A 27,894-nucleotide genomic window follows, 5' to 3' on the forward strand; every position below is an offset into this window, starting at 1 on the left:
AGCAGGAAACCAACTTAAAATTTTTTCTTGAATTTGATGTAATCAAAATACTCATACCTTGAAATTAATCATTCAGATATGTAGGAAAAAATAAAAGGAACTTGTAACTTTCTAACCCAAGACTAGTTTTCTCTGAGCCTGTTTTTCAATTAGCTTGTTAAACTGCAGTTCTTCTTAGACTTCGAGGCCTTTATGTTTGTATTCTGTGCTCTTAAATGATACTTATGTTTTCTCTTAACAGATAATAGGTTGAAAATAAGAGACCAGATAGCTCTCTGCAATGGAGAACAGCAACAGAACAGGGACTCTGAACCACCTTACAATCAACACTTGACTTTGTCATTGGGCAGCACACAACAGTTATCCTCGGGCTCATCTGCGTCTTCTGTATCATCACTCTCTGGCAGTGACATTGTAAGCTTTTTCTTTTAATGGGTTAAACTAATAAGAAGCAGAGTTTATTGTATGCTTCAAAGCCTTGATTGATAGAACAGCACGTAATGTGGTACTGTCCCTAGGCTGCTACAGCAAATCAATAATGTCCTCTGCTCAGAAAAATTACTGAAATCAAATATTTTTTCCATTAAATTTAACGGGTCTTATATCCATCCTAAATCTTTGGTACCCTTTATGGTAGTATTTAGATGTAATGAAATATAACAACCCAATTTAACAGTTGCTAATTAAGTAGAAGAGTAGAAATATGTCTTCGTAAATCCTCCTATTAAGCAAAATCTTCCACCATCGAATTCTGATCCTTTTTCCACACACCCAAAATTGAACATGAACTTCATATTGTACTGTGAAGGTGAATAACATTCCTTACTATTTTTAGCCAAGCAGTCAGTTCATGTTTTAATGGTAACAGAGCACTCAGGTAAAGTCTTCTCAGCTTCCTTATTTGAAAGTAATTGCCGGGCTTTATTGTAACTTCCTGGAAGAGGAGGCTGCAGTCTCTTGAGGTACGTTCCCAGACTCTTAAGATTCTGTAAGATGGGGTTTTTTTCAGTATGAAGTTAAATCATTGCAGAATTAGGCAGTGCAGATTATAAAGCACAACATTGCAAGGCGTGAGGTTCACACTGTAAATCCTACTGAAGCATTCAGTCGTAGGTGGAACAGGATGTAATATGCAGTCAACTACAATAGTGAATAACTGGATGATGCCAAGAGAGGTCCAAATACCTGTTTCTTGACTGTTTCAAAAACTAGTCAAATATGGAATTAAAAGTTGGGAATTGTATTCAATAAAATTTCAATAACTTTTAAGAGACAAGCACCGTCTTTATAGGTTCTGGTTACTTTCTAAAGTTATTTTATACTACTGGTTTTTTGATATTGAATTGTCTTTTCATACCACTTCAGTAAATATGGCAAATGCTTTGGCTGTACCATCTGACCATTGGAAAAAGAACAGCATGATGCTTGCCAGTGATACTGCTAGCCATGTTCCTGGTTTAAGGAAGTCAGTAGGCAAGGTTTTGCTGTAATAAATTTTATAAGAAAATGCAAATATTGGCCTAATGTTGTGCACTCCCAACATAATGGGTGGTGAGCGATTATGAACTCCCCTTAGTCCCGTTTTGCCTGATAGAAGATGGAACTTCATTGCCTGATGCCAGACAAATTAATAAAAAGTGAAAAGGAAGCACTCAACAAGACAGACCTGAAAATCTGCTTGAGCATCCACAAAGTAAAAGGAAATGCTACCTTTTTTAACAAAATAAAAGACATTATATCCTTGTCCTTGTGACAGTCTCTAGTTTAGGGCCTGGTCATATATTGGCATTATGTCCTTAATAGACCGATAGCATGTTATCTTAATTGGGAATGGAATGGCATGTTTCTGGCAAATAACTGACGAGTTCATCCTACTCATACTTGGGCATTTGAGGAGGAGCAAGTTCTGGTTGAGCAGTCCTGAGCTGCACCTAATTGAGGAAGAGAAGTCTATTCTGCTGTAGTGAGGCGATCTGTGCCATGATCTGGCATAATGCTATGCCCAGGTTGCAGCAGAGGAACCTCTAGCATGTGTGACAACCTTGTATTTGTGCCAAAACTTCTGGTGCAGTACAAATAGGTATGAGCTTTGGTATCAGCTTCAGGAAAATGGAATATGAATATGATGCATCTCATCACTTTAGAGTTATATGTAGTGCTTCCTCTGATCTTGTGGAAGGGTTGCTCTTCAGGAAGGATTCTGTATTTATTTGAAGTTAAATCACCTAAACTTCTCTGATACTGAAAGACTGAAAGCAAGGTACAGATTACAAAGAAAATGTAGGAGACAAGGAGACCTGAGAGTGACAGTTTGCTGATCTGTTCCCAATAATTAAATTTTATTTTAATAGCAAGATATTCATCCCTATGTCATTATAAAACTTAAAGTCTACATTAAGATACTGTTTCTGGAGGTGTATTTTGCATGACTGCAGAATATCTTTTGCTATTTTTCAGCTCTAAGATACTAGCTGTTAAATTGGAGGGACTAGATAGTGTATTTGCTTTTCCATTTGTTTTTCCATTTACTGCTGAAGTCTCACTGGTAATAGTGATCAGCTGGATCTGGACCTTTTTGAGGAAAAAGGCTTGGAAACTTGTGATATTAGTTGATCATATTGCCCCTCTGCAGCCATCCATGCTAGCAGAAAAGGAGTTGTGTTCTGAAGTCATCACATCACTGTACACTGGCAGTAAGTCTCGAGACCTTGCATATATTTGTCAACATGCCCTGGAAGCAATATTGGCAGTATGTATTGAGTGTGCAGGAGTTATCAAAGCAGTGCAGTATGGCTCATAGAGAGATCCTAGAATTTTTATGAAGCCCTTTGGTTTAATAGTTGGTTGTAATATAGCATGCTGTGTGGGTTTTAAACAGATTTGTTTTCTTGAAGTTCTCACAGCAGTACCGGTTTGCCTTATAATCTTACAATTGATTCAGCAGCTGAATAGACAAGGCTTCTGGTGTCTTGGACTTATGGGCCCTTCAGATACAGCAATGGTTATAGATTTATTCCAGCAGCAAGAGAACAGATCTCGGAGTAGAATAAGGAACAGGTTTTTCTGGAGACTGGATTGGCATAAACCAGAGCTAGCATTTAGAAGTCAGCCTTTCAACATCTGTATACACTCTGAAAAATGGATGTGTAGGGATATGAGAGCTTACACTTACTACCCTGAGTTCTTTGCGTTTCTGCTACTCCTTTCCTTCCTTTGGGGACTATGGCAACCTTTTGAAGATGAGAACTTGTGTACTTAGGAACAAGAGAAATACCTTCTTCAAGGGCAGCCTTCTCTTTTGCTGTATATTTTAGATTTATGTGCTTTTTCTCAGCATACCACCTGAAATTCAGGAAGAATTTTCACATCTAGAACTAACTTGCTACACAGCCCAGTGTGCACATCTAATGAGACCAAATCATAATCTGAACCAAAAGTATAATTTTATGGATTTTCCAAGGCAGCAAAACTATTTACGAAGTGCCTTATGCTAGCACTACCTGGCTGATGAAATTCTAGTTGTGCTGTCTTTCATGTGTCCTAGTCAATTGCAAAATCTTGGTCACAAAAAACAGCTTTTCAAAGGACCAGTAAATTTTGGATCAAAAACCTCATGGAAAAGAAACCTGTTTTCTGATACCATTGTTACTACTAATGAGTGAGCTGTTCAGTTAATGTGGTTGTCTTACTGTACATGTCAATGCAGACTTGCTCATCAGTACTTCTAATGTAGCTCTTTACAAAATGCTGAATGTTAAAATTCCTACCTTGTTACCTCAGCTCTATGAAGAATGTAAATATTAGTGATAAGGAGCAAACTGAGGAACACATGAGAAAAACAAGGACTCTGAACACCAAAACTTATTAAACTGTTCATACATTTTTCTGGATTCTGTTTATTATCAAACTGATCTATGTAGTAAATCTTCTCTCAGTGAAGCCTTCTGCTCTGCAGGTATTTAAAATACCCTGTGCTACCCTGACAAAAAGGCAGTGTATGTTCTTTATTTACTCTTGCAAACAGGTAAGTTGTAAAATACTATGCATTCCCACGTGATCCAACAAATGTTTAATTGAATAATGGAAGATGCTTTATAAATGACTTTGCCATCAAGGACAGTGCAAAGTGTTTGAGTGTTTACTCTGTGGGAGCAAGAGTTAAACTGTTCCGTAACAGAAAACAAGCCTCTGGCATTAGGAAATCTCCCCTTCATACTCAATTAGGTGAGTGTTATGAGAATCTGAAACCGAGTGAAAAGAAGGATGTTTGCCCCCAGCTGTCTACTTGTTCTGGCTAGTTGCAGATGTCAGTCTCACAGCCAAATTCCTCATGAAAATGCGAGAGTTTTTTTCATTCTGGACCTATGCTCTGTAACTGGTGACCTGGATTTCTTGCTGCTTAAGCATTGTAGAAAAATGCTTTCTATTAGGTCAGGAAGTCGTAGAGTAGTGCTGGAGAATATCTACTGCCTGATGAACAGTCTCTGCCAAGTAAAAAATAATCCTAGGTGTGTCTTATTTTGGTCTGTTTTGATTCCTAGTGCTAAGTATGCTCTGAAGTTTTGATGCTGTTATGCCAAATAAAGCTTAACATTTTATGTGACGGTGATACCTGCATATCAGTAACAGATGTCATGGCTAATAGGAAAATTTAAATCTCTTTTCCCTTACCCAATGGATATATAATCTCATATCCAGTGCAGCACAGATCTCCAAGTTGTCTTTTAAAAGTTTGGATCTAACAAATTTCATGCACTTTATCTCAGTGTTCGTGGTGATAATGTTGTGTGGGCTTGTATGACAGAATGATTTTGTGAAGAGTTCTGAGTTCTCAAGATTATGTAGTAGTGCCAAGGTAGTTGAAGTTTCAGTGAAAAAGGTACCCCTATAGTCTAGCTTTGGGGATGGCACAATCCTTGCCTCTTTTTAAACTTTTAGCATTTACAGTATCTCCTTTCAGACTGTTCTTGAAATTTTACCTGTAAACCTTGCAGGTCAGGCTTCATAAAAACCTATTGTCAGAATGTCAGTGCTTGATGTCCCCACCATTCTGCCCCATCAGCTAATGAATGCGCTGAGCAGTACCTTCAGTGTTCTGGGAATGTGTCTTTTCACTGTATCAAGTACTGTGTATTCTGAGAGTAATATATAAATATGACTGATAAGACTAAGACTCATTATTCTTCCAATTCTGCTGAATGCTTACAAGATCCACACTGATTTTGGAACTCCTACTTGCTTTGCAGTAATTATGGCTTCGTACTTGAACTCAACATGCTTAATGAAGTTATCACCACCTCAATTTCTTTCTTATTAGCTGAAGACTGTGAATTTCACCTTATTAGCTGGAGCCATTGTAATTCCATAGTCACAGAGAGAAGTGATAGAGTATATGACTTATCTTGTCCAGATAAATTTTGCACTTTTTTTAAAGTTAAGTTTGCAGGTGTAAGGTATATGCTTATCTACAGTAAAGGGAGAGGCACTTCAGAATATGTAACAGCTCTTCTCGTAGTCTTGTTAAATCTGTCTTAATGACTGATTAATTTGCAGGGTTGCAGTTGAAATTTTATGTGTAAGGAGAGGGAGCAGAAGGGGGTGGCCTTGTAAAATCCTTAGTCTGAGAGCAAGAGCTACACAGATTTTCTCCTTTTCTCCTACTTGCTGAATAGTCTCATGTCCTAATCAAAGTAGCAATTCAAATGTGTGTTGATAGTTGATCATCGTTATTATTATGGAGATTTTTGTCTTGCTCTTCTCCCTTTCCTGAACAAATAGAGACAAGTTCTTTAAAAGGCAGGCCTCTTGATGGTTAGTGTAAGTGCTGACTTGCAGCCAACTGGTTTCCACATGAAGCAGTGGGCAACCCTGAGTGTACAGGCACTGACAACCTGATGTTACTGGGAAAAAACATTTGATTGACATTTAATTTGAGGAATTTAGGAGTTTAAGCCCCATATTGTTTAAAACTCCACTCCTTTTGCCTGCTATTGCTGTGGAGATTATGATTGGTTTCTGTGAACTAGAGGGGAAGAAATTTTTTTCCAGTGCTTCTTTTGCTTATTTTCCTCTTTCACCATATAGCCCCACATTTGTTTTTGTGGTTTTTTAACCTGTATCTCTGACCATGTGCTGTTTTATACTGCCTCATGCTCTTCATCGGTTCCGTGCTTCCTATAAGTTCCTTGAGCAGTCTTTTATCCATATCCACTTGAAATACATTTCTGCAAAGCTGCAGGAGGCACAACACTGAATACAAAATTCCAAAGTAATTTTATTTAATAACAAGTTATTCTAAGCAGCAGAGGGTACAGAAGGAATTTTTATGTCAGCAAGTAAAATGGGATTTTACTGCTGTGATGTCAGTGAAGTAAGGAGAGAAGCACATAATTTTGGAAGTGTCAAATTCAGACTAGTTTCTGATGCCATAGGCTAGTTGCAGTCTTGCCATATCTTAACATTCCCTCCTGTGAAAAAACCCCACAGAGGTACCTAAGCCATTTTAGGATGGAAGAAAACCTAAATTTAGTATATAGAATCTAGAATGATGTATGTTCAGCTTGCATAATGAGTCCTGTAATTTAGTGCATAACTTGAAAATCAAACTTGAAATATTGCTATATTGTTAACAATACAGACCAGATGAAAGCCCGTGAAATGAAAGTACTGGGCTAAAAAAGGATATTTAAAATTACACACTTCTGCGATCTTTTTTGTTTAAGATGACTTATCTGAAATACACTGAGTATTGATAGAACATGGAATAAGCTCACAGTAAGGCCTGGCAAGATATAATGAGGTGAGGTTAAAGGGGTACTGTGCTTGTATTTAATTTTGGTAGATACTAATTAGATTACATTTTTAGTTGTTGTTTTGTCAAATGAACACTAATGCTTTTGGAGGATACATATTTTTCAGTTTGCTTGTTTATCCTATATCTCTTCTTTCACCTTTCCCCTTCTGTAATCAAGATGACCAAGATATTTTCCTTTTGCAATGAAAGGCAGAAAAATCAACCGATTTCATCTTAACTCGAGACATTTGTATTGTTTATAGGCTGACCAGTGGAAATGGTGGAACTGTAATGATTCAAGTTATCTACCTTGTGACCTCCTGTAGAAGTACAAATGTTGTTCATCTCAATTCTGCTTTATTTACACCATAGCTGAAGTTGTGGCTCCACCCACCAAGAAACAGCACAGGATGTGGAAGACATGAGATGAGGGTGGGGGGGTGATCATAAAAACACCTTGGAAGCATGGTGGTTTATCAAGCAGAGTTAAGTACTCTGGGGCTAAAACCCAGCTAAACCCTGGGGCTAAAACCATTCAATTGAGAGCATGCATTCAAGTTCTGCTTTTGCACGTGGCTCCAAAGTATGAAATTTTGAAGTCCTCTGGTGTTGCTTTATGTTCAAAGGAGTGGGGTTTTACACTTTTACTAAGCCAGTCGAGTAGTTAGATGTACTTGCTACCAAAGTTTCCATTCATTAGCTGCTCCTGCTTTTCTGCACTTTTCTGCACCTAATCCTGTGGTGAGCTGATTCAGAAGATGAAGCTAATAAGGGGATTACTGTTTCTGTGGTTCACCTCTGTGTATTGGCTCATAATCATGCCAGATGATAATGCAGGTATAATGGAGAAAGCTAGAACGAGAAAAGAGGCAAAAGGAGTAAGACTGGCAGCAGTTACTGTTAAATCACTGTAATTGTAAGAAAGGAGAGGAGCATATGAAAAACCCTGTGTAGTGTAAAGTGTTAACTATAACCACCAATTTTCTCACAGTTTTCAGTTCTTTGAAAGCAAAGATGGAACACAATTTTTGAAGTGGTCATTGTTCTTTCACGGCTTTCAGCTTATGAATGTTATGGGAAAGAAGTTTCGAGAATGGAAACAATAAGAATCTTTTTGCCAAGACCTCTGTAGTGCATTCTCGGAAAGAGGAGTGTAAAAGCCCAAATCTATCACATTAGCAAGAAACTTGCATTCTATTGTTTAAGTTTTTATTTCTGAATACTGACTTCTAGGATAGCCTCTTTTACCACTGGGCCAAAACTTAAACACATCATTAATTGATCTTAGGCCACTCCAGCTTTTAAAAAAGCCTACTGCCTTGGAAATTGAAAGCTTTAAAATGGTAGCTATTGTTTGTTAAGAAGTTTCAACTTACTACATCATGAAACAAAGCAGATGGCACAACTTTTTCATCATACATTTAGGCTGATGTAAAGGAAGCTTATGAGTATAATTGGCACATGAAATTCATGGAAGCTGAACTATTGTCTTGTTGGATGATTGTACTCATACACTTTACCTTGTATCTTAAGCCTTGGGTTAAGAGAAATAAGCTCTTATGGCCAGACCTAGTTGGTAAGGAGCTTTTGGCAAGTAAATATTCTCTTGCTGTTGAGGTCCTGGGATGTTTTATAATGAGAGATGCATTTTGCAGAACAGAAGAAGGATTTTTCTTTTTTTTTTTGTTCTCTTTGTATGTCAGGAAGTCTCGATTGTAAGACTGCTTCAGTTCTTCATCTTTCATATGACTGCAGTGTTTCACTGTTTCTGTCTATGCAGATGCATTACTATGATCAGTAACGCTTGAGTTTCCATACTTCAGTCTTTCCAACATTAAAGTAAATTACAGTCCTCAGTAATCAAGGCTGTGAATAGTAGAAATCTTCCTTCCAGGTACTACATTCTTACTCAGAAAGTCGAAACTGATTTAAAGAATATATTTCGAAATGGAAATTTCCCAGTAGGATAAACCTGTACCTGCATCTCTTTAGAAGATATTTGCCGCATTCAAGAGATCAGGAACTTACCTTGGCTCTTAGTGCAGTCATTTTAGCTTTATCCCTAGATTATTTGCTAAAATCAAGGGGTCTTACCCATTTATTTTACATTTATCTTTATATAATGTGACCTCTGTGGCCCTTACTTTAGTAATGGTCAGAACTTTTCTCTTCCAACATGTACCTAAAGTGTCGAGACTATGTATTTACTTGTACGTCTTCTGAAGTTCCATTATCCTTCAAGTTTGCACATTATACTTAAGAAGATCAAGGAAGACTTAATCCCTCAGTGTAGGCAGTGCTTATGGAAAATCAGATTTGTTCACATTGAGCTCAATTTTCTGATCACTGAGGTTAACTTTTCAGTTTAATTAAGAACGGTAATGCTGTTCTTCACAAAAGAGTTTAGATGCTGTTGAGAAGTTAGGATATCAACTCCATACATTAATCCTATTAGCAGTCCAAGATCGCCTCAGGAGAGAGATACAATCGGCTTGTATGAGATGTGTATCGTAAGTAACATTGAGACAGAAGAACATAGCTGTTACAAAATTAACATAAAGCAACACAAGGTTCTTTGTGGTGAAATTTGTCTAATCTTAATTAAATGATATGACTCTTTTCTCTTCCATCTGCTGCTCCTTCCTGACTGGAGTTAACTTTTTGTTGCACAAAAGCCCCTTAGAAATCTCATAAATGAGAAGTGTCACATCTGGGTTGGGTATGTCAGCCTTCAGGGCTGTATCCAAGCAGAAGAGAGAGTTCTTTGAGTGGAGACACTAAAATTGTTCTTTGGTCAGGTTTGCGAAGGTTGGATTGCAGAAGATAATGCATTGGTTTGGATAGACAGTAAGATCCCTTTTTCCATCCCATCTGCTAGTTCATAGTTACTTGTGAGCATGCTTAAAACTCTGTTCAAACATGACTACCCTTTCATTGTTTATCTCTCTTTTTATAAACTTTTTATTAATTCCATGACCAACAATGTCCAAAGAAACTTCATCGCTGTGGAGACCTTAGCCTGTTCTTGTGGCTGATACTGTAGGATTGGGCAAAGGAGAAAAATGCCATCTAGTCCAGGCATGTGCATATAACCAAGCTTAATTTTTTGGTCAGTGATACAGCATATAGTTTCCCATTATGATGAACATATTTATTAAACAGTAAACATCTGATCTCATAAATAAGACTTAATTTTCTGCACATATTCTTGTTACCAGTATGATCTGTCTCCAGTGAATTCATGATGCAGTTATCTGAAACTGCTTCACAAAGGCTTACTGTGACTTTCACCACTAGTTGAACTAGCAGGAGAGCAGCTCTTTTCTTTCTAGAACTTCTTTTTTAGTAAGCACAACTTTGTATGGACCAATAAAAGACTGATTGTTCCAACAGTTGGGTTTTATTGATGACTGTTTGTACTGGGAGTATTCACTTCTACTGGGATGCAAATTTTGCTTTGTAGTAGTTGATTTCTTAGGCTACTCAGTATTCACAACTGTCTGTCTCTCTTAAATGAATCTTCTTCGTCCCCAAGAAAAGCTTTAAAATATTTTCTTGTTTCTGCTCTAGAACAGCCTATTCTCTAGGAGAAGAATCTAATTTAGAAAACAAGGCCATGTGAGGGCAAGTAGTAGTGCTGGAGATGTATTTAAATATGTGAAGAGTCTTTACTTCCAGGCAATTAATCTTTAGAGAAAGAGCAATAGAATATTTTGGTAATTATTTTAACAGTAAAGATCTGTGATGATGTGAGCCAGTAATGTCTTTTAATGTGGTAACTCCTAAACTACTAATTGGCCAAGCCCCATCTCTTCCTATACTTTGAGCCAGATGACTGGGAATGGAAAAAACACTAGTGGTTTGGGATAAAAAGTAGGTTTTTCCATTGTTTTTAAGTTCAGAATGCTTTGGAGTTAAGAATATGGTAAAAAGCAGCAATAAAATGTAGGGAAAGCTACTTTTACCATTATGTTATAGCTGAAAAATAAGTTTTGCGAGATCTGTGTTCAAAGTTATTTCAGAAGGCTGTAGCTTGCTTTCCGACTTCCTCGACCTACAAAATAATTGGTCGCTTAAGACCTGAGGGTGTTTTCAGACTTCAGTAATTCCTATAAACCCCTAAATCTGTGCTCACGTCTTTGCTTGTTATCTATTAAGTGCTCCAGCCATACTGTGTTTTAACATCACCTGTATGTCTGATTTTGACGCATCTGAAATTGCTGGTGATCAGGCTGGAAGGAGAAGAAGGAATACTAATCAGTCATACCAGTTCCATTACAGTATCTTTTCTGTAACCCTGCATCCATCTTGCATCCCCTGAAGAATTATCAGATTTCAGAGGGGAAGTGAGGGGAACAGAGCTCCTCATGAGCAGTGGAGTGCATGACTGGTGAACATAAATGAGTCTTAACTGGCAGACCGTCTCCTTGTTTCTTGGTAGGTGGAGCCCTAACTTTGCTGTTGCTGGGTAGAATGGGAGAAGACTGTAACAATTACAGTGAGTAACTTAGAAATAAGTACAATCCAGAACATTGTTCAGAGGACTGAACTGTCATGACACCTAAAATTCTAGCCCTTCTGTAGCTTAGTGTTGCTGTTCTTGTTCTGTTTTTTTCCCAGCCTTAGTTCCACTCTTTTAATTTGATTTTGGTAGAGGTATAACTTTGGCTTTAGATTGGGCTGACTTGAACCTGTGATTGCCATAGACCTGTTGACATTGTCTCCTTAATATAGGTTCAGTTAAACTTTTGCTAGATGTGTAAAATAAACATTGTGCTGGCTTGTATTTTACTTTTTTACCGTTGAAAAAAAATAATGATATTTTACAGTATTCACATGAGTTGATATTTGGGTGCATTTTCACATGCATAGTCTGTATATACTGTACTTTCTGTAAAGTTGCTTTTCTTTTCCCCTTTTTCTCTGCCAAAAGGAATCAGATACACCACCTTGCACAGCTCCTAATGTTTACCAGTTCAGTCTTCAAGCACCGACTCAGCTTATGGCCAGTTTACCACCCGCATTGCCTATGCCAAGTGGTAAACCCCAATCTGCACCTACGGGAACCTTGATAATGGCCGCCAGTAACCAGGTATGAGCCAACTAAACAGAGCAACTCTTTCCTGAGAAAGGGATCAAATCAGAAGTGTAGATCGTTTGCGCTGTGCTGTCAGTCTAAAAACCTCTGAAGATAACCTCCATATAGCCTGTGCTAAGCTTCATGTAACTGTAGAAGTACTTAGCTGCCATATCAGAAGTGGGGGGAGAAGAGTGGGTGGGAAAGGGTTCGGTGTTTGAGTTGCATCTCTGCATATAAGAGCCCTTCCACAAAACAGACACATAGGAGTAAGTTAAAGAGCGAGTGTCAGGTGTCTTGACTCTTGAAGTTGTATTTGAGAGTCCTGGTGCCCAGCTAGTGAGATATTTGCAGATCTTTAGGCTGTTTGAGTTCCTGTTCTTCAATTAGAAACTTCACGTAGGTGGTATAGCTGTAAGCTTGTTTTTGAATCCAAAGAAAAGTACTGACCTTTCCAGGCTTGTTTGGTTGTCTTGATTTTGAATTATTAGATCTGGTTACACTTGTAACTTTCTGTAATATGTTTTAAAGATAGAGAACAGAAAATTAATTATGGACAAGTCTACAAGAATTTTTACCAAAAAATAAAATGTGTGCATAAATGTGCTGAGAGGTGAATGTATTTTGGCTAATATAGCCATTATAGTACAAGGGAAAGAAAAATCATCAGTTTGTTTTTTTTCTTTTTTTTAAATAGCCTTAGTGCTGCTTATTATCTGCCAGAAAACATTCCTCCAGTCTTGATTATTAAAACTATTAATATGCCTCACATGAAATTTAATGCAAATTGTGGGTTGTTGTAGGTTGCCTACAACAGAGCAAACTGATTTCTTTGAAACCTAGTTTTGGTCAGGTTCTTACAATGTTTTCCTTCTTTTCTGAGTCCTTCTATCAGAGTTCTTGAGAATCTAGGGCCAGGATATTTTCAGCTTAATGACCTTGCCTTTTTTATTTGATTCAGCACTTATTTATCTTCATGGACTTTCAGTGGGACACTCTCTGATATGTGCATGTCTCTGTTCCTGGGGAGCCCAGACCTGGGCCCAGCACTACATGTGTGGCCTCACCTGTGCTGAGTAGAGGGCAAATGATCACCTCCCTTAACCTACCTTTGGTTTTAATTGATTACACAGATTCCTCCCCTCCTTCCTCCTTTCCCTGCTTTCCCCTACTGCTCAGTCTTACTTAGGGAAAACCAGCTTATCTGCACAGAAAATGTTCTGTTAGTGAGAAGCTAATAAAACAATATACTGCTATTCTAGTGTCTGCAACTGAGTATTCACTTGTTAGTGTACAGTCTGAAACTTTTGACTTTTTTTTAGAAGAAAACTGGAGAGCTATTTAAAGTTAAACTTCATCTAAAATACAGACTTAGTCTAGATTATTTTCCTTAACAGCTCTGCTTTTCTGAAGAGGTACTCTGGAGTTGAGCTTCAAAATTACAAAAAATAAAATCCAATTTGGAGGCATGTGGTTGTTAGTACAAAACAAGTTGGCATTCAGAGTGTTTGCCAGTTGTGAAGAGGCAACGTGTTGTATGAATTTTGGATCTGTTGGAATTTTGAATCTTGGAAAACAACTGCTTTGTAGCACTTTTTCTGGCTTTCTGCTACTTGGCTGTCCTTTCCAATGATTAACTGTTCTTTTAGTAGTTTATATAGTACTTACGTGTTTAAAAGTGGGAATTCTTCTGTGGCTTTTACTTGACAAAGATGTGCCCTTGAGAATCACATTAAATCAGAAGAATTTCTTGCTATCTATAGTTCAGAAAGGGGATGATGATTTCTTGCCTTGAATTCACCAAAAGCTTGTATTTTGTGAAGTAGAAATGTACGTTTTTGATAAAGATTATGACTGAGTCAGAAGTGGGAAACGAAGCCCTTCTACCCAGAATACTGCAAATGTCTTTTTTTTCACCTGTACCTTCTGGACCATGACTGTTCTACATTAGGTTGATGGCTTTCCTTTTGCAGTTAATAAAACCTAAGACCATGCTAGTTTATAACTTTTAATGGGCACATTCTAGTTGTTCAGAGGACTCTTGATGGATTTGAACACGTACAAGCCTTTTTTCTTAACAGCAAGTGTTCTTTCATATTCAAAAAGTTTTGAAAGGGATTCATTTGTCTACATGGTGTATTCAACTTTTTCCCTGGCAACCTCCTCCACATCAGTTCTGCTTGGAAAGCTGTACCTAGATGTTGAGCACAACCCTCAAAAGCAGGAGGTGCCAATGTCAAGAGCAGTGAATGTATTTTCAACAAATTACAGCCTTCTAGGCAAGTCTGCTGCTGTTAAAGCTTCCTAATATTTTCTTTTTTGAAACAAGCTTGGTGTGATTACCAATTCTGTTTACATACTGCATAATTAATTGGAGAATTTCCAGATAGTTCAGGGACTGATTAAGCTCCTGGCACAGGAGCTTTTCAGGATCATCATCCATCATTTTTCGAAGGTAATCATTCTTCTACTCTGCTGAAAAGCAGCTTGAAATGTCACTTGGGAGAGCAGAACAGTTTATGAAGCAGTGCTGCGCACTGGAAATATGCAGAAAAACAGATGGAGGGGCAGAAATTGCTCGGTATCTTCCCATGGAGAGGAAAGGACTACTTTCCCTGTTGTTACTTTGAGATCAAGTAAGTTCAATTCATGCTGGATTGCTGGATGCTAGGTCAACAATGAAGGCAGAAGAAACTTCCTTTTTCTTAGGTCTGAAGAACTCTTTCATTTCATTTTTAAGATGATTCTTTTTTTCCCCAAAGGGTTCTCTTTTGATTCCAAAGTATCTAAAGCCAGTAAGCACCAGTCCCCCTGCTGTATTGACTGGCTTCTACTGTGTCTAAGACCCTTTAGATGAGTAGTGTCTGGGAATGTGTTCACTGCAAATTTCATAGCAGCATGCACTGGCTCAGTTGGGAAGCACGGGAAACAACTAGGAAATGAAACCTTAATGTCAGTGCTGAAATACCACAGTCAAAACTTATAAAAGGACTTGCAGGAGTAGTTTGTTTTTCAGATTCTTTTGTGTTTTGCCAAATAAGGCCAGACACTTAAACTTATAAACTGCTTGTTTATACTGCTTTACAGGCACTTCTCTGGCTAAAATACTTTTGCTTCAGAGTTTGTCTTTATCCGGAACAATTGTTAATGATGTTACTAGTAGTCACTAGTAGTGCTGATCCTGCTAGTATCTCTGAAATGATTACTGAAAAGTTAGCAGCATTGAAAACAAAATTGGTCAGGGACTTGAGTCAAAAATGTATTTCTTTTAGATGAGTGCAAGCAGTTAAGCGTAGTTCACCTGGATGAAAGAAAGGTTTGTAAAGACATGTTTTAATTCATGTCAATGCTGAATTCTACCAAATGTTTCTGAGAAGGCAGGTATCATCAACTAGCCAGATGTACAAATATGCTGAATTCCCTTAGTATAATGTGATACTTCAGAGTTTTTAGTATGTTAGCTTCAATTTAAAAAAGACCTGATTTGTTCAATGGCATTTTTAAGCTGTTTAGGTACTGAAAGTTTTATCAGTCAATCAGATTGACTTTTTTCTTGTTTTTTATCTAGAGCACACTCATTCAGGGTGGAATAATTTTTCAGTGTCCCTGCATTTTCATAAGAGGGAGTATACTACTGTTTACTTTGGAAACTGTTTTGATTCTAAACATCAGACTGCTATCTTCTGTCTGTGACAGACAGAATTTTGTTTGATTCTTGATTTAATACATCCAAAACGAGGAGAAGTGGATGATGTTTTATTTCCTTTCCTAAAGAAAGGAGAAAAGGAAAAACTGCATCTGAATTTGAGGTTGTTCAGCTGGAAACAGTACTCAAGATATTTTTCATCTTAGGTTGTCCTATATTTATATGGACGGTCTTTAAGTGGTATTATCTTTCCATGTATGGAAACTGACTTATCCAGACCCTGGATAACCTAATCTGACTCTGTTTACAACCAGAATGTTGAATTAAATGATCTCCAGAGGTCTCCATATAGATATCCAGTCTAGATGTTTATAGGAGTGTGTGGAAATCTTTGACCACCTTGGTGGTTGCTTCCTGAGTGCTTTTTGAGTTGCAGGAAAGACAAAGTCTAAATAGTAGTTTCTTAGAAACATAAACTCACCATAAATGACAGACTTACTGAAACATAGAAGTCATACCTTCTTTTTATTTGTGTAGTACTCCTTTATCTTCCAATGTCATTGTAATCAAATTTTTGCTCCTGAACTGAGATTGATTTGAATAATCACATACGCACTTTGTCTGCACAGTTTCTCACATGTACTGTATTGGTATCAGCTCATCATCTGGAGAGTGGTTTGCTCACTGTGATACTTCTTTATTTGGAACAAAAAAGTTGAGTAATCTCAGTGAGGTAAGATTTGTCTTTAAGGTCTGAAATTGTCTGCTATGTGCTAAAAAAGCTATTATCTCTTGTTCTCCTTAATGACAAGTATGCAGGTAACACTTCGTGGCCCATGTCACAACATCAGCAAAGTTGCAGTTTAAATTCTGTCTTCTGGTAGCATTGTTTTCACTCTCGCCCCTCACTTTTAAAACTTGACTGGTGACAAGATCAAAAAGGGTATTTATTTTGCATGTCATTTTACTTTCTTTACTGTAATATGGTTCAGTATTTGCTGAGTCTCTACTGTCAGTCATTTTGGGACTAGGCCCTCCAGTCTCTGAAATACTAGTTTATCTTTGACCTGCTCATACTAGTATTGCCTAACCTGTTGTGAAAGGTGAAGAGAACCAAATACTTCCTGTTGTGTGGTAGCTCTACCAGTAGTCTGTAACAAAGTGAAATAAGATATGAAGGATTGATATAACCTTCTCCCTTGCAGCTTTAATTTTTCTAGTTCTCTTGTGTTGGAAGATTAGTAACATCTAAAACTTTTCTTGCTTTTGAGCTCTTTTTAGTCTCCACTGTGATTTTTCTTTTTTTGCTTCTCTCATGGCTGGCTCCATAAGATGCTGTTTTCTCCTTTTAAGGGGAACAGAAGGGGTTTGGGGGTTTTATATATCTATTCAGGACTCAAGATCTTGTCAGTTGTAGTTGAAAGTAGCCAGTAGGTACCCAAAAGAGGGGAGGTGTCTTTGATATTTGCAGTGCTTTGGGCCTTATTTCTCCAGATTGCCAGTACTATACAACTTCTGGAAGAACTTATTTTGTTTTTGCTTGTCAGTTAAGAGTACACCCAGGTAGCTGATGCAAGTGTCTTATAGAATCCTGTTAACTAATCTAAAGTAATGAGGCTTGGTTGGACCATTGCCTAATACTTGTCTTATTGTTCATGCATATTGACTAAAATGTTGGTTAGGTCATTGTCCACTGTTTCTCTGCAAAACAATGAATTTATTTCATAAAGAACAAGAAGTTAAATTTTTTAGTGTATTTCCAGATGTTGTTTTGCTCAGAAAGTAGGAAAGTAAAGATAAATCCTTAAAAAAGGGTTCTTTATCTTGTCAGGTTTTTTTGTTTATGTTGTTTTGGGTTTGGTTTGGTTTTGGTTTTATTTTGTGGGTTTGTGTGTTTTTTTTTTTTTTTTGTTTGGCTTTTGGGGGGAGTCGTTTGGTTGGTTGGTTTTTTGCTACAAGCTTAAAATAGAAAATTTGGAAATACTGAAAATAACTTTGAAATATTTTGAGGATGTATGTTAAGTTATTTAAGGGGATACTGAAATGTTAATGGTACATTAAAGTAGTTCTGAATACTATGGTATTTCACATGAAATGATTTTGAGGTATATGAGTTTGATTACACTTCTGATCAACTGCAGACTAGTTTCAGTTCTGACCACTAATCCTGTGGTCTTATCAACAAAATAGTAGATAAGTGATCTTTCCAAACTGTCATACCTTTTCTAAACTTTTCCTTTAACTTTGTAAGTACTTACCATTTATTTTTGAGCACTATATGTAGTCTATTTAAAAGTTAAGAGTACAGATACTTTATTACCAGTATTTCTCTGCTTTTGTTAGAGATGCTGTCAGGCAAAAAAACCTCTAAAGACCAAAACAGTTCAGAAGCCCTGTTTATGTTTAGACTTCAGCTCTGTTATGTTACTTATTTCAAAGACTAGGTGACTTCTTTTTGGCTAAATTTTTGTTTTGAATAATGACACTCTTTGAATATCAGAGGTTTTGTATAGTAAATTTGCTGGTAATTAAGAATAACATTTTGGTTTCCTTAGCAAATAATTACTTGGTATTTCCATTTGAACCAGATTTCTGTTGGTTGTAGTAAAGGCTAGGAACATCCTTTTCTTAGGGGTTTTCTGAGGCTTTTTTTTAGGGAGTGGGATGTGTGTGTTCGGTTTTTTCTGTTTTCTGTTAAGCTCTGGGCTATTTGTTTGTATCTTTGTTGGGTTTTTTTGGGGTTTTGTTTGTTTGGTTTGGTTTTGGTGGGGTTTTTTGGTTTTTTGGGGGGGGGGGGTTGTTTGTTTGTTTGTTTTAATTGGAAACCTTTTTAACCTGATACATGATACAGAATTTTACCTCACTCCCACCCCTAGGCTTGGCTTAAATGCAAATTTGTTAGTTTTCCTTTCAGATCTAGCAGCTTACTCAACACAGCTGAAAACCAATTGAATTCTATCATTCAGTTGTTGAATCGATAGCCCTGTGACGGGAGAGGAGATTATTCTATCAAGAGGAATAGATCCAAAGAAGTCAAAACCTCTAAACTGCAGATTTCTCTGTTGTATTTCAGATGAAGGGCTTTCTCTTTGGATTATCTGATCTCATCTGCTTACAGAGATGCCATCTCTCAATGATTGTGTTACTCCTGAGCATGGGAATGTCTAGAATTGTGTGCACAACAGAAAGATGTTTTATACAGCCTTTTGGGATTTTCAAAAGACATGAAATAAATTTCTTTTACCAAAGATCCTGAAAGCAGCTAAGTGAATGATGTGTCCCCTTCTAAACAATGAACTAATTGGAAGATGAGAAACAAGAATTCAATATTTGTAGTAAATGGAGTTCACTGGGAAAACCCTGAAGGAGTTTGTGCTACCTGATGTCTGAAAGGCAGTGGCAAAGTTTTCTGGCTCCTTAAGGACTAGCTGAGAAGGGAGGCAGAAGGACCTTTCAAGGTGATGCATCAGGAAATACTATAAACTTTGTAGAGAGTGGTAGACCCTGGGCTGACAGTTTCTTACAAAGATGAGATCTTTACACTTTTGCAGAACACTGCTTTGATAATGCTCTCTTGATTTCTTACTGAGAATTGAGTGTCAAGCCAAACTTCAGACATGTTTCAGAACAAAGAATAGAAATTAAAACATTGTGTAAAAATCCATGTACATCCATCACAAACAGTGAGTTTAATTTTGCCTCTTACATCAGAGGAGAGTTAAAATACAAATGGAAGCAAAATAGGGAAGGATGTTAATAGTGGTCAAACACATGGAATTGCTTCTGTGTAAAGAAAGAATGATTCTTCAACCTGGAGAAGAAAAAGAGGAGGTATGATGGAGGTCTGTGTAGTCATCAGCAGTATAAGAAAAAGGTAGAGAGCAGAATGACAAGAAATCAGTTACTCCAAGAACTGTGAAAAATAATCTGGTTCAAATTAAATATGATGCTGATTTAAGCTGTGAAATGCCATAACACAGGACACAGGATGCTAAACTCTTATGGTTTCAAAAATCTGAGCGAACTAGCAAATAATATTCAGTTGAGAACTAGTAAACGTAAAGGCATCATCTCTGACTGAAGAAGTCCCTGAGTTAACTTCCTTATGCACTTGCTCTCAGCTGATGTGTCATAAAAGAGATGGATTCAGATTCTGCTGTGGTGGTTTGACAGTCTTTATCTTGATGGCCTAAAAAACAATGCAGAATGCTTCATCACTAGCTAAAGTTCATGTTCTCACTAAATTATTAATCATTCTGTGGAAGTTTGTTTACCTTTTGAACAGATGAGGGACGTGACTTCTTTTGGACGTGGGTAGATAGCCTTAATTGACATACTTGCTGTGGCGCATGTCTCATCTTGTGAGCGATCATCTGCCTTTCTGCCTCCAATTTTTTTGCTGAATCCTCAAACTGAAGATGAAGTTGCCAGATTTTTTACGTTTCAAGCTGAAGAGGATGGATAGGTTTGCTGATGATTTGTGTGCTCCCTGTTCCAAGTTTTGTTCTGGTTGTACAGTAGCAAAACTAAAATTTTGCTCTATTTTTCAGCATATAGTTGAAAGTAACTGTAATGACTGTCTGCTTTTAGTGTTTTAACTGTTGAAGGAGGGATCATTTTTGCTGTATTTTGACCTTATTTACAGTAAATGCTTATATATAATTAAGTCAGATGTACACTTACTGAACTAAAATACTTAGTGCAAGAATGGGACAAGATGGTGTGTTTGCTTGAAGAACTACTTGCCAAAAATATAAGACATTCTACATTTTTTTTTTAGTTTCATGTTGATTTTCATGAATACCTCCTAGTAGATATTTTCACAACATATGTCAATAAATAAGGTTTGGGAAGTATCTCCTATGAATGAGAAATTCACAGCTTGTGTTTCCTTCTTCTAAGTTGTCCTTTAGTTATTTTACTGTTGGTAGTCTGAGGGTAGCACTTGCATGTCTGTCTTGGGAGTCTAGAAGTTGCATATTGAAGGTTGATTGGATTGATGTAACACACACTGTACAAATTAAATAACAGTTTAAGGGATTTTTGCCACCCTGCAGTTAACTGTAGTTATTCCTCAACACTAATCTTCAGCAGTTTTTCTGGATCCTCAGTGTCTCTTCTAATTATAATTTGACAGTAAAATGTTGCTTATGGAATTAGGCTTTCAATAACTGTTTCTGTTTTGTACACACAGTTCTAATGATGGCTTGGTGTTCTCCTTTCTACTCTAAACTTATCTGGAAATACAGATAATGAAATATCTGCAGCTAGTTTAGTATTCTAAGCAGTTGCCTCAAATGTTTACTTTGTGTTCCTGTTTAACCACTTCTGGTTAGTTAGCTTTTGTTACAAGTATTCAGTTATCTGTCCTAAGTTATTGCTATCAGATGTCAGGAAAGGAGCTTGCTTTGATGTTATCAGTATTTAGGAAATCTGTTTCAGCTTCCTCTTTTGAAACTCTTGTATCTATTTTAAGTACGTACATATTAAGCCAACTTACTGTATGCCATTAAGCAGTCAACAGAGATGTCTGTAGTACTTTCTATGTGGTAGATTTACTCAGGCTGCTACTAGACCTTTTAGGCAGTTTCTGTTCCAGGTTGTTGGAGATCCCATAAAGAAAGTGTCATACCATATTTCTGATCATTTAATTATTTTGCCTTGGTCAGCATGTGAGATATGATCTAGGGTCTTTGTAGCCCTGTGATCAGACCAGTAGGATTTACAAACTCCTTACATGCTGTACCTGGTTTATGTGTCACTGAGTGAATTATGGGTAGAGCAGACTTGTGCTTTACATGGATCAGCTCGAGATAAGGCCCTTACATTTGTCCATGATATCTCTGAAAGTCTTGCTGAGTGTCTCACTTGGTCATGGTCATGCTCATACTCAGATCCTCTAAAACAGACACCTCTGCCACAATTAGTATTTAATGTGGAAGTTCTCTGATTTTATAAGGGTGATGCACAGTAAGTGTATTTCATACTGAAATCCAAGGGTTTTAAGGATGCTTTGAAATCTGAACCATTTCATTTGCAGGACATTTACTTCAGAAAACACTTAGTAAGCTGTTAGTGCCATTGGACTTGCACAGCTAAAATTAGACAAGTATGGAAAGACCAGTTGCTTCAAGTGGTATTCGGTGGAAATGACTTGTGTGTTGAGGAAATACAGCTAGTAATGTGTGCTTCATTTTTTGTTTGTATGCCTAAACTGAGTGCCTTTCTTTTTTTTTTTTTTTTTTTTTTTTTTTAGCAGCACAGTGGAATGAAGTTTTCCATGAAAGGAAATCATAACCAAGGCAACAGCTACAGCCCCGTCAGCAGTGGAGGCATGAGGCAACCAGTTGGTAACCGAGGACACCACCAGTACAATCGTAATATATGGAGAAGAAAAAAACACAGAGACAGTTTGCCTATTAGTCTGAGCAGATAATGGCAGATGCCAAAATGACCTTCCCTGTTCAGACAAACTGAGTGAGTGCCACTCGACTTGGGGGATGGAGACCAGCGTCCAGCACATCGTTTTATTGGTGTTGCCAAATATCTGCAGCTGACTTCTTTGCATGTTTCTTTGTGTGGTGGTTCAATCCATCTTCAAGAAGTAGTTGTGCTTATCTGTGAAGCCTTATAAATGTGGAAGTTTGTTTTCTGCCTTCCCACAGTGGTTCATTCAGTGCCGAAGCAGCTCTGACAATAGAACTGCAAGGACATTTACAAATGCTGTAGCTTTTTTGCTGTGGCTACATCTGTTCCTTTGTGGGTTCTGTTTTCTTTTATTTTGGAAGTGAAGGAAACTTCAGCCCCTTGGAATTTTTTTTTTTTTTTTTATTGCAGCAAATCAAGCTGGGAATTCATAAAAGTAAATTTGCTGCTCTCCTGTTTTTCTTTCAAAGTTCAGAATTTTTTGCTCTGTAACTGTTGGAAGTATGATTTGTGCAATAACTTGGAATTTTTAACTTAATTTCATATTGTCACATAAGTTATATTTAAGGGGAAGAGGTTTTTTAAGTTACAGATCCTTTCCCAGGTTGCATTATCTAAGTTGGGTTCATAGTTTTGGCAGGTTGTCTGAGCAGTGTTACAAACATGACATTTGGTAATATTTGAGGCTTCTTGATTCACAATGAAAGTGCGATTTGGCTTACAGTTTTAAGAAGGTATTAAGCTCCAAAGCATTTTGACCCTGTGTTTTTCAGCTCATTGTCTGGCCTCTATCAGTTGTCTTGCTCTGACCAATGAGTTTTAATTTTATTCCTTTAAATAGACAACAAATCCAGCATTTGTAGTACCAGAAGTAAAACTTGAGAGGGGATGGGAAAAAGGTTGGTTCAAGTCCTGATATGAAATTAAAAAGCTGTGAACTACACGCTTTGAATTTTCATAACGTAACCTGTTAATGTTTGGGTTGAAACAACATTATTAAACAGAGATACCCGGCTTAAGGAATGTGGAGAAAGGAAATATGTTGATTCCATTAAGGAATCTGTATGCAGATGCATTAGTTCTGTTAAGAGCAAATATATAAAAAGTACTTCAGCTGCTCTAAGCATTACAAGAAGTATCTTTTAATGTGTTGCAGGAGAGCACAGCCCAGTGTTGTACACAGGATGAGTGGCTGGCACTTAACTTACAGATGCATACAGGTATACTATGCAAGTGTGTATTGCCATGACGAACACTGTCTTTAACTTTTTAAAAATGTACATCCTGCCTAACCCTGAGTTTTTAAAGCACCACAGTTGTCCTGGGAGTAGGTCACATCTCATGCCCTCTGACTTCCCTTTTTTTTAGTGAGAGTTCTTAAGCTATACAGAAAACTACAGATAAGTTATGTAAGTCCACTAGCAGAGGAAGCTGAAGAATCCTGTTAACAGGACATCTATATCTGTACGCAGTATAGAAGGTTTTAAAACTGATATCTGAATATTGAAATGAGGTGTCAAGCATGAAGCTTTTTAATATGCTGTATGCCTTTGAAGCAGTAGTTCATGTTATTACTGAATCTGTTGAACACAAACAGGTCCTTGAGGGGAGAGAGGGCAACATTCCAAAGTAGAGTAGTGCATATCTGTTTGCAAAAAGTTTGTCTTAATGCTCCAGACTCATCACAATTAAAAAAATAAAAAAGTTCTAAAAATTGTGAGCTGATTCATAAATAATATCTAAGGGCTGTTACATGAGCCTGTACTGCTTAGTCTTCACACACTAGCAATATTGACCATAACTACATTAAAGAGCCTTGAGGGGCTTTAGTTGGTGTCTTATACTTGCATCCATTTTAAAAGCAAAACTCATTTGAAAAGTGGTATCATGTAACACTTCAGTCATGGTGAACCAAATAAATTGGCCTGGCTATCACTGTGGTTATGTGCTACAGGTTTAAAAAATAATGTTTAAATTTTTTGTGTGGACAACTATGTGGAAGCTAAAATTGACATATTTTTATGTAAAGTTTTCTATTCTTTGATTTTTAATAAACTTTGGAGACCAGTCACTCTTCTGTACATTTTTTTCTTTTGAAATTTCATGGATGAAGTAATACTTGACCATATCCCATTCTTTGATGTATACTTTGATCATCTACTTTAAAATTGTTCATGCTGAGCAACTTCAGAATGAGCTTGGAAGGTGGATGGACACCCTCAAACATTGGTGATGTGTTTCTAGAGGGAGTGATGAGCATGGCTATTGCTTTTGTAGTTGTGGATTTGATCCCTTGATAGTGAGAAAGCAAAGGAGCTGGAGATAGTTCCCAACAGTATTCTTAAGAGGAGATCAACTGACTGATGCTTTGGGATACCTTAACTTTCCATATAACTGTTAATCTCTTCCTGTAGTTTCTATATTACTTTCAAAATATTTGTCTAGTTTTCAACCTCATCAAAGATTGGTGGTTTGTTTTTGTTTTTGTTTTTTTTTTTTGCGTTCTGTTAACCCTCTGAGAGGACTCTGAAACATCAGTACTGACTCTAATTGAAAATTTTAAAAAATGAGTCTTTGGAAGGAACTTCTATAAATCTGTGAACTCTGAGAAAGGTAACTGAACTGTTTTTAATAGACAGTGATGTAGGGTTAGGAATTACGAATTGAAGATGTACTTGGTAAGTCTTAATGAGTATCTACTGGAGAAAAGTAGAGACGTGGTGGGAAGGGAAAATAATAAGAATTCAGTAGTAGCTGGGATAATAAGAATTTTTTCTGTCAACATCAGTTTGCCAGTGGGACATGGCTGACAGAGGGATATATAATCTCTTCAGACACAAAGATTAAGTGCAGCAGCATTGATCTTGTCATTTCTGTTTCCTGGGCTTCTCTTCCCTTTTTCTGTCCAGATAATGATTTTGCTTTTTTCTTGCCACAGATTTTGGCAAACTATTTATCCTTATTAGTAGTCTGCTTTTAATGCATTAGGTCCTTTGAACCCTCATGCTCTGATAATAATCCGAGATACCCACTTGATCTGTTTTCAAGCCTTACTGACCATTTTGTATACTGTTCATAGGCAAAACTAGCCATAGATTTTAGATGTGGAAGGAAGAGACTGCAAATTGAATGAAGGAACAAGGGAGTCTGTCACAGAAAGAGCTCAGTTGTGATCTATCCCTGTTTACAAGAGATGTCAGTGCTGGTGTTGCACTGAACTTTGCACAGGGATGGAGTTACCTGCACTGAGGCAGGGTAAGAATACAGAAAGGTGACTACTGGTACAGTGCTGCTGGTTCAGCAGTGGTTATTTCCATGAAAATGGCCTCTGGAGAATGAGCATAGCAACAGTCTCTCAAAGAGCAGTGTTGAAATACAACATGCCTTCAAGCAGTATGACCTCTTTATCATTTGTAGGTAAAAAGAAAAGTTTAAATTGTGAGGTAACTCAGTGTATACGTGTGGGGAAGTGAATGTTTCAATTTCTGAGCTCTCAAAGAACAAGAAGCCTTCTACTTGCTGGCTACTGTCAGTATAGTCTGATTATAAATTTGGTAATACCTGGACTAAACCAAAGTTATGACCTGAATTCTCCAATTGAAAGCCATGATAGAGCCATCGAATAGGTGGCTGGTCTTGTGCACTTAGACAGTTTTGATTGGGGTTTGAAGCATTTTGGAAAGCAGATGTGGTGCCAAAAAGAAGGATTTGGGAAGTAACCTTAGAACAGAAGCCTGAAAAGAAGCGTCTTGTAGGTCAGGACGATGTGTGAAGAAAAATACCAGAGGATGCCCCAGAACCTTGACTGATACTGCCTTGGACTAGTAGCTCTGGGTACCTGTATGGTGTGGAGGAGTGCAGATTTCTGCCTGACCTTCATACACCAGCAGCAAACTTCCCTGCCTGGAAGGATGCTGAGACCCCAGCAAATGTAGTGCTTTAGGGGAGTGAGTGGATGAGTGTGTGAAATAATCAGTTTGGATAAAAGCTGATTTGTACGTAAACCCCAGTATTCGGACCAGTATTAAACAACCACCCACTACAGGTAGTTGTTTCATTTGCCTGTAACAAAAAATGGTGTCAGAATGACTAAACCTCAGGTTCACAGCCAGAAGGCTCTTACAACTGACCTTTCCCAGAATCATCTTTAGGTGGCCTTAGGCTTTCTTCTCAACCAGGATATTAACTTGTATTAAATTTGGGTTGATCTTTTTTCCATTTCTTTTCAGCACACCGCATAGGTTTTAGTCCTGGAATGCATTTTGGATGACAAAAGTCCTTCATTTGTTCTTGGCAATAGGAGATCAGCTAAGGAAAGCTATGGACAACTTGTATGTGCAAGACATTCTATTGGACAAAATGTTTTTAACCAAGGATTCTTACCAGATCAGCCATGTATTTCTGTTATAATTGCCTAAAGTCATGGTCACAGGCTGCAGTTGTGTGTCAGTGAAAGGATGATAGGGATGCTTCTTATTGGACATCTCTCTTCCCAAAACGTGCCAAATTGTTGCCTAAAGCTCTGGTCAAAATCCTTCTCAGTGTTATGCTACTGCAAAAGTTTTGGCCTAGAGTTGCCTATGGCACAGCAGCCTTTCAGTTTCAAATAAATTAAGAATTCTCTAGTCATTGGCTTTTTTCATAAGCCTTTTCTATTGGGGGATTGTTGCCTGAGCATAAAAAGAAATGATGAATGGAGGGAAGAGCCCATATGCAGCAGATACTGTTGATATACACGTCTGTGTTTGTGATCAGAAAAATTTTCTGCGGTGTTGTTACTAATTGCTTTTGTGCCACTGCCTCTCCTGCTAGGGTGGGTGCAAAGGACATCTCGTCTGACCTCAGCTATTTTCCCCTTATGCACCAAAATGTGATGTGTTTTCCTGCTGTGAATTCTTAGCTCTGCAGCAAGCTGTTTCCTGCTTCAGTAACTTAGGGAGTTGGACAGTAGCTTGATTTACAGTCTCGCTAAAACATGGCTTCCAAATAAGTGCTTCAGTGACTCATTTTTAAACTTAAACCAAACAGGATTTAGGAGTTCCTATAAAAGGAATTTGTGTGAGAGGATGAAAGTTTAACTGTGGTTAAACTGTGAAAGTGGAAGGCTGTAACCTCTGTGCTAAAATTGCCACTTTTTATTAGTGAAAACTTTGGCGGTAATCCCCTTGGGGACGTTCTGTTGAGAAAATCTTTGTAAGAAATTTCCTTGCTTTTTGCTCTTCCTTTCCAGAGAAGAAAAGCTACATCTTCTGATGAGCTACGTACATGACTTCAGGATTGCTATTGGATGCATCTGGCTAATTTGAGGAGCCAAAATGAGTAGGTGATATCTCACCCTTGTCAAGGGTTGCATGTCCAGGTGATTGATAGGGATCACTTGAGTACCACTTATTGCATAATTGTGGGTGAGGTCATCAAATAATCACTGTTCTCTCAAGGAAATTTCTTAGGAGACTGAGGAAAAGAAAATAAGATTAATCTATTTGTCATTCATACTTGTGCATGCAGAGGATGAGCAGAGCAGAGCTGCAGTTCCCAGCTGCAAGTGCAGGATTTGTTCTGCTGTCCTTACAAGGGCCTCAGGGAGAACCAGGTCAGCCCAGCAAGTCTGTTTGCCCCTTTGATTAAGGAATGCTGCCACTTCTGCTCAGGAGCAGGTCTGTGCAACAGTTTTATGATCTGTTCCTGATGTTGTGGTTGAGCAAAATAACTTGCAATTTCCTCCCACTCCTCTGTTAGAAAGGAATGGTCAGGGGATGTGAGGTTATTGGGTTTACATGCGCTGTGTGGTTGTGAGGGTTAGAAATCATGAGTGGTTTAAACACTGGACACATTTCCATCCTTTGAAATTGTAAAACCTGGGGGGACAAGGCCCCAGGTAACCCGCTCTAACTTGAAAACCAGTCCTGCTGGACCACGAGACCTCTGTAGAGCTTCTCATCATTAAATTTT

At 37.7% G+C, this 27,894-nt stretch overlaps 1 protein-coding gene across 5 annotated transcripts in view; it reads left to right on the plus strand.

Annotated features, from left to right (window-relative positions):
• The window catches only part of TENT4A (terminal nucleotidyltransferase 4A), a 59,461-nt gene extending 35,448 nt beyond the window's left edge, over window positions 1-24,013 (plus strand). For 2 of the 5 annotated variants that reach the window (XM_032699794.1, XM_032699829.1), the window contains 3 exons: window positions 242-414; window positions 11,727-11,885; window positions 21,773-24,013. In XM_032699794.1, the coding sequence (XP_032555685.1) occupies window positions 242-414; window positions 11,727-11,885; window positions 21,773-21,952 (512 nt within the window). In that variant the 3' untranslated portion in view covers window positions 21,953-24,013. The remainder of the gene's footprint in view (window positions 1-241; window positions 415-11,726; window positions 11,886-21,772) is intronic. The other 3 variants (XM_032699803.1, XM_032699810.1, XM_032699821.1) reach the window with 3 other exon arrangements.
• Window positions 24,014-27,894: the final 3,881 nt, after the last annotated feature.

This window comes from Chiroxiphia lanceolata, chromosome 1 (genome assembly GCF_009829145.1).
Source record: "Chiroxiphia lanceolata isolate bChiLan1 chromosome 1, bChiLan1.pri, whole genome shotgun sequence".
NCBI lineage: Eukaryota > Metazoa > Chordata > Aves > Passeriformes > Pipridae > Chiroxiphia > Chiroxiphia lanceolata.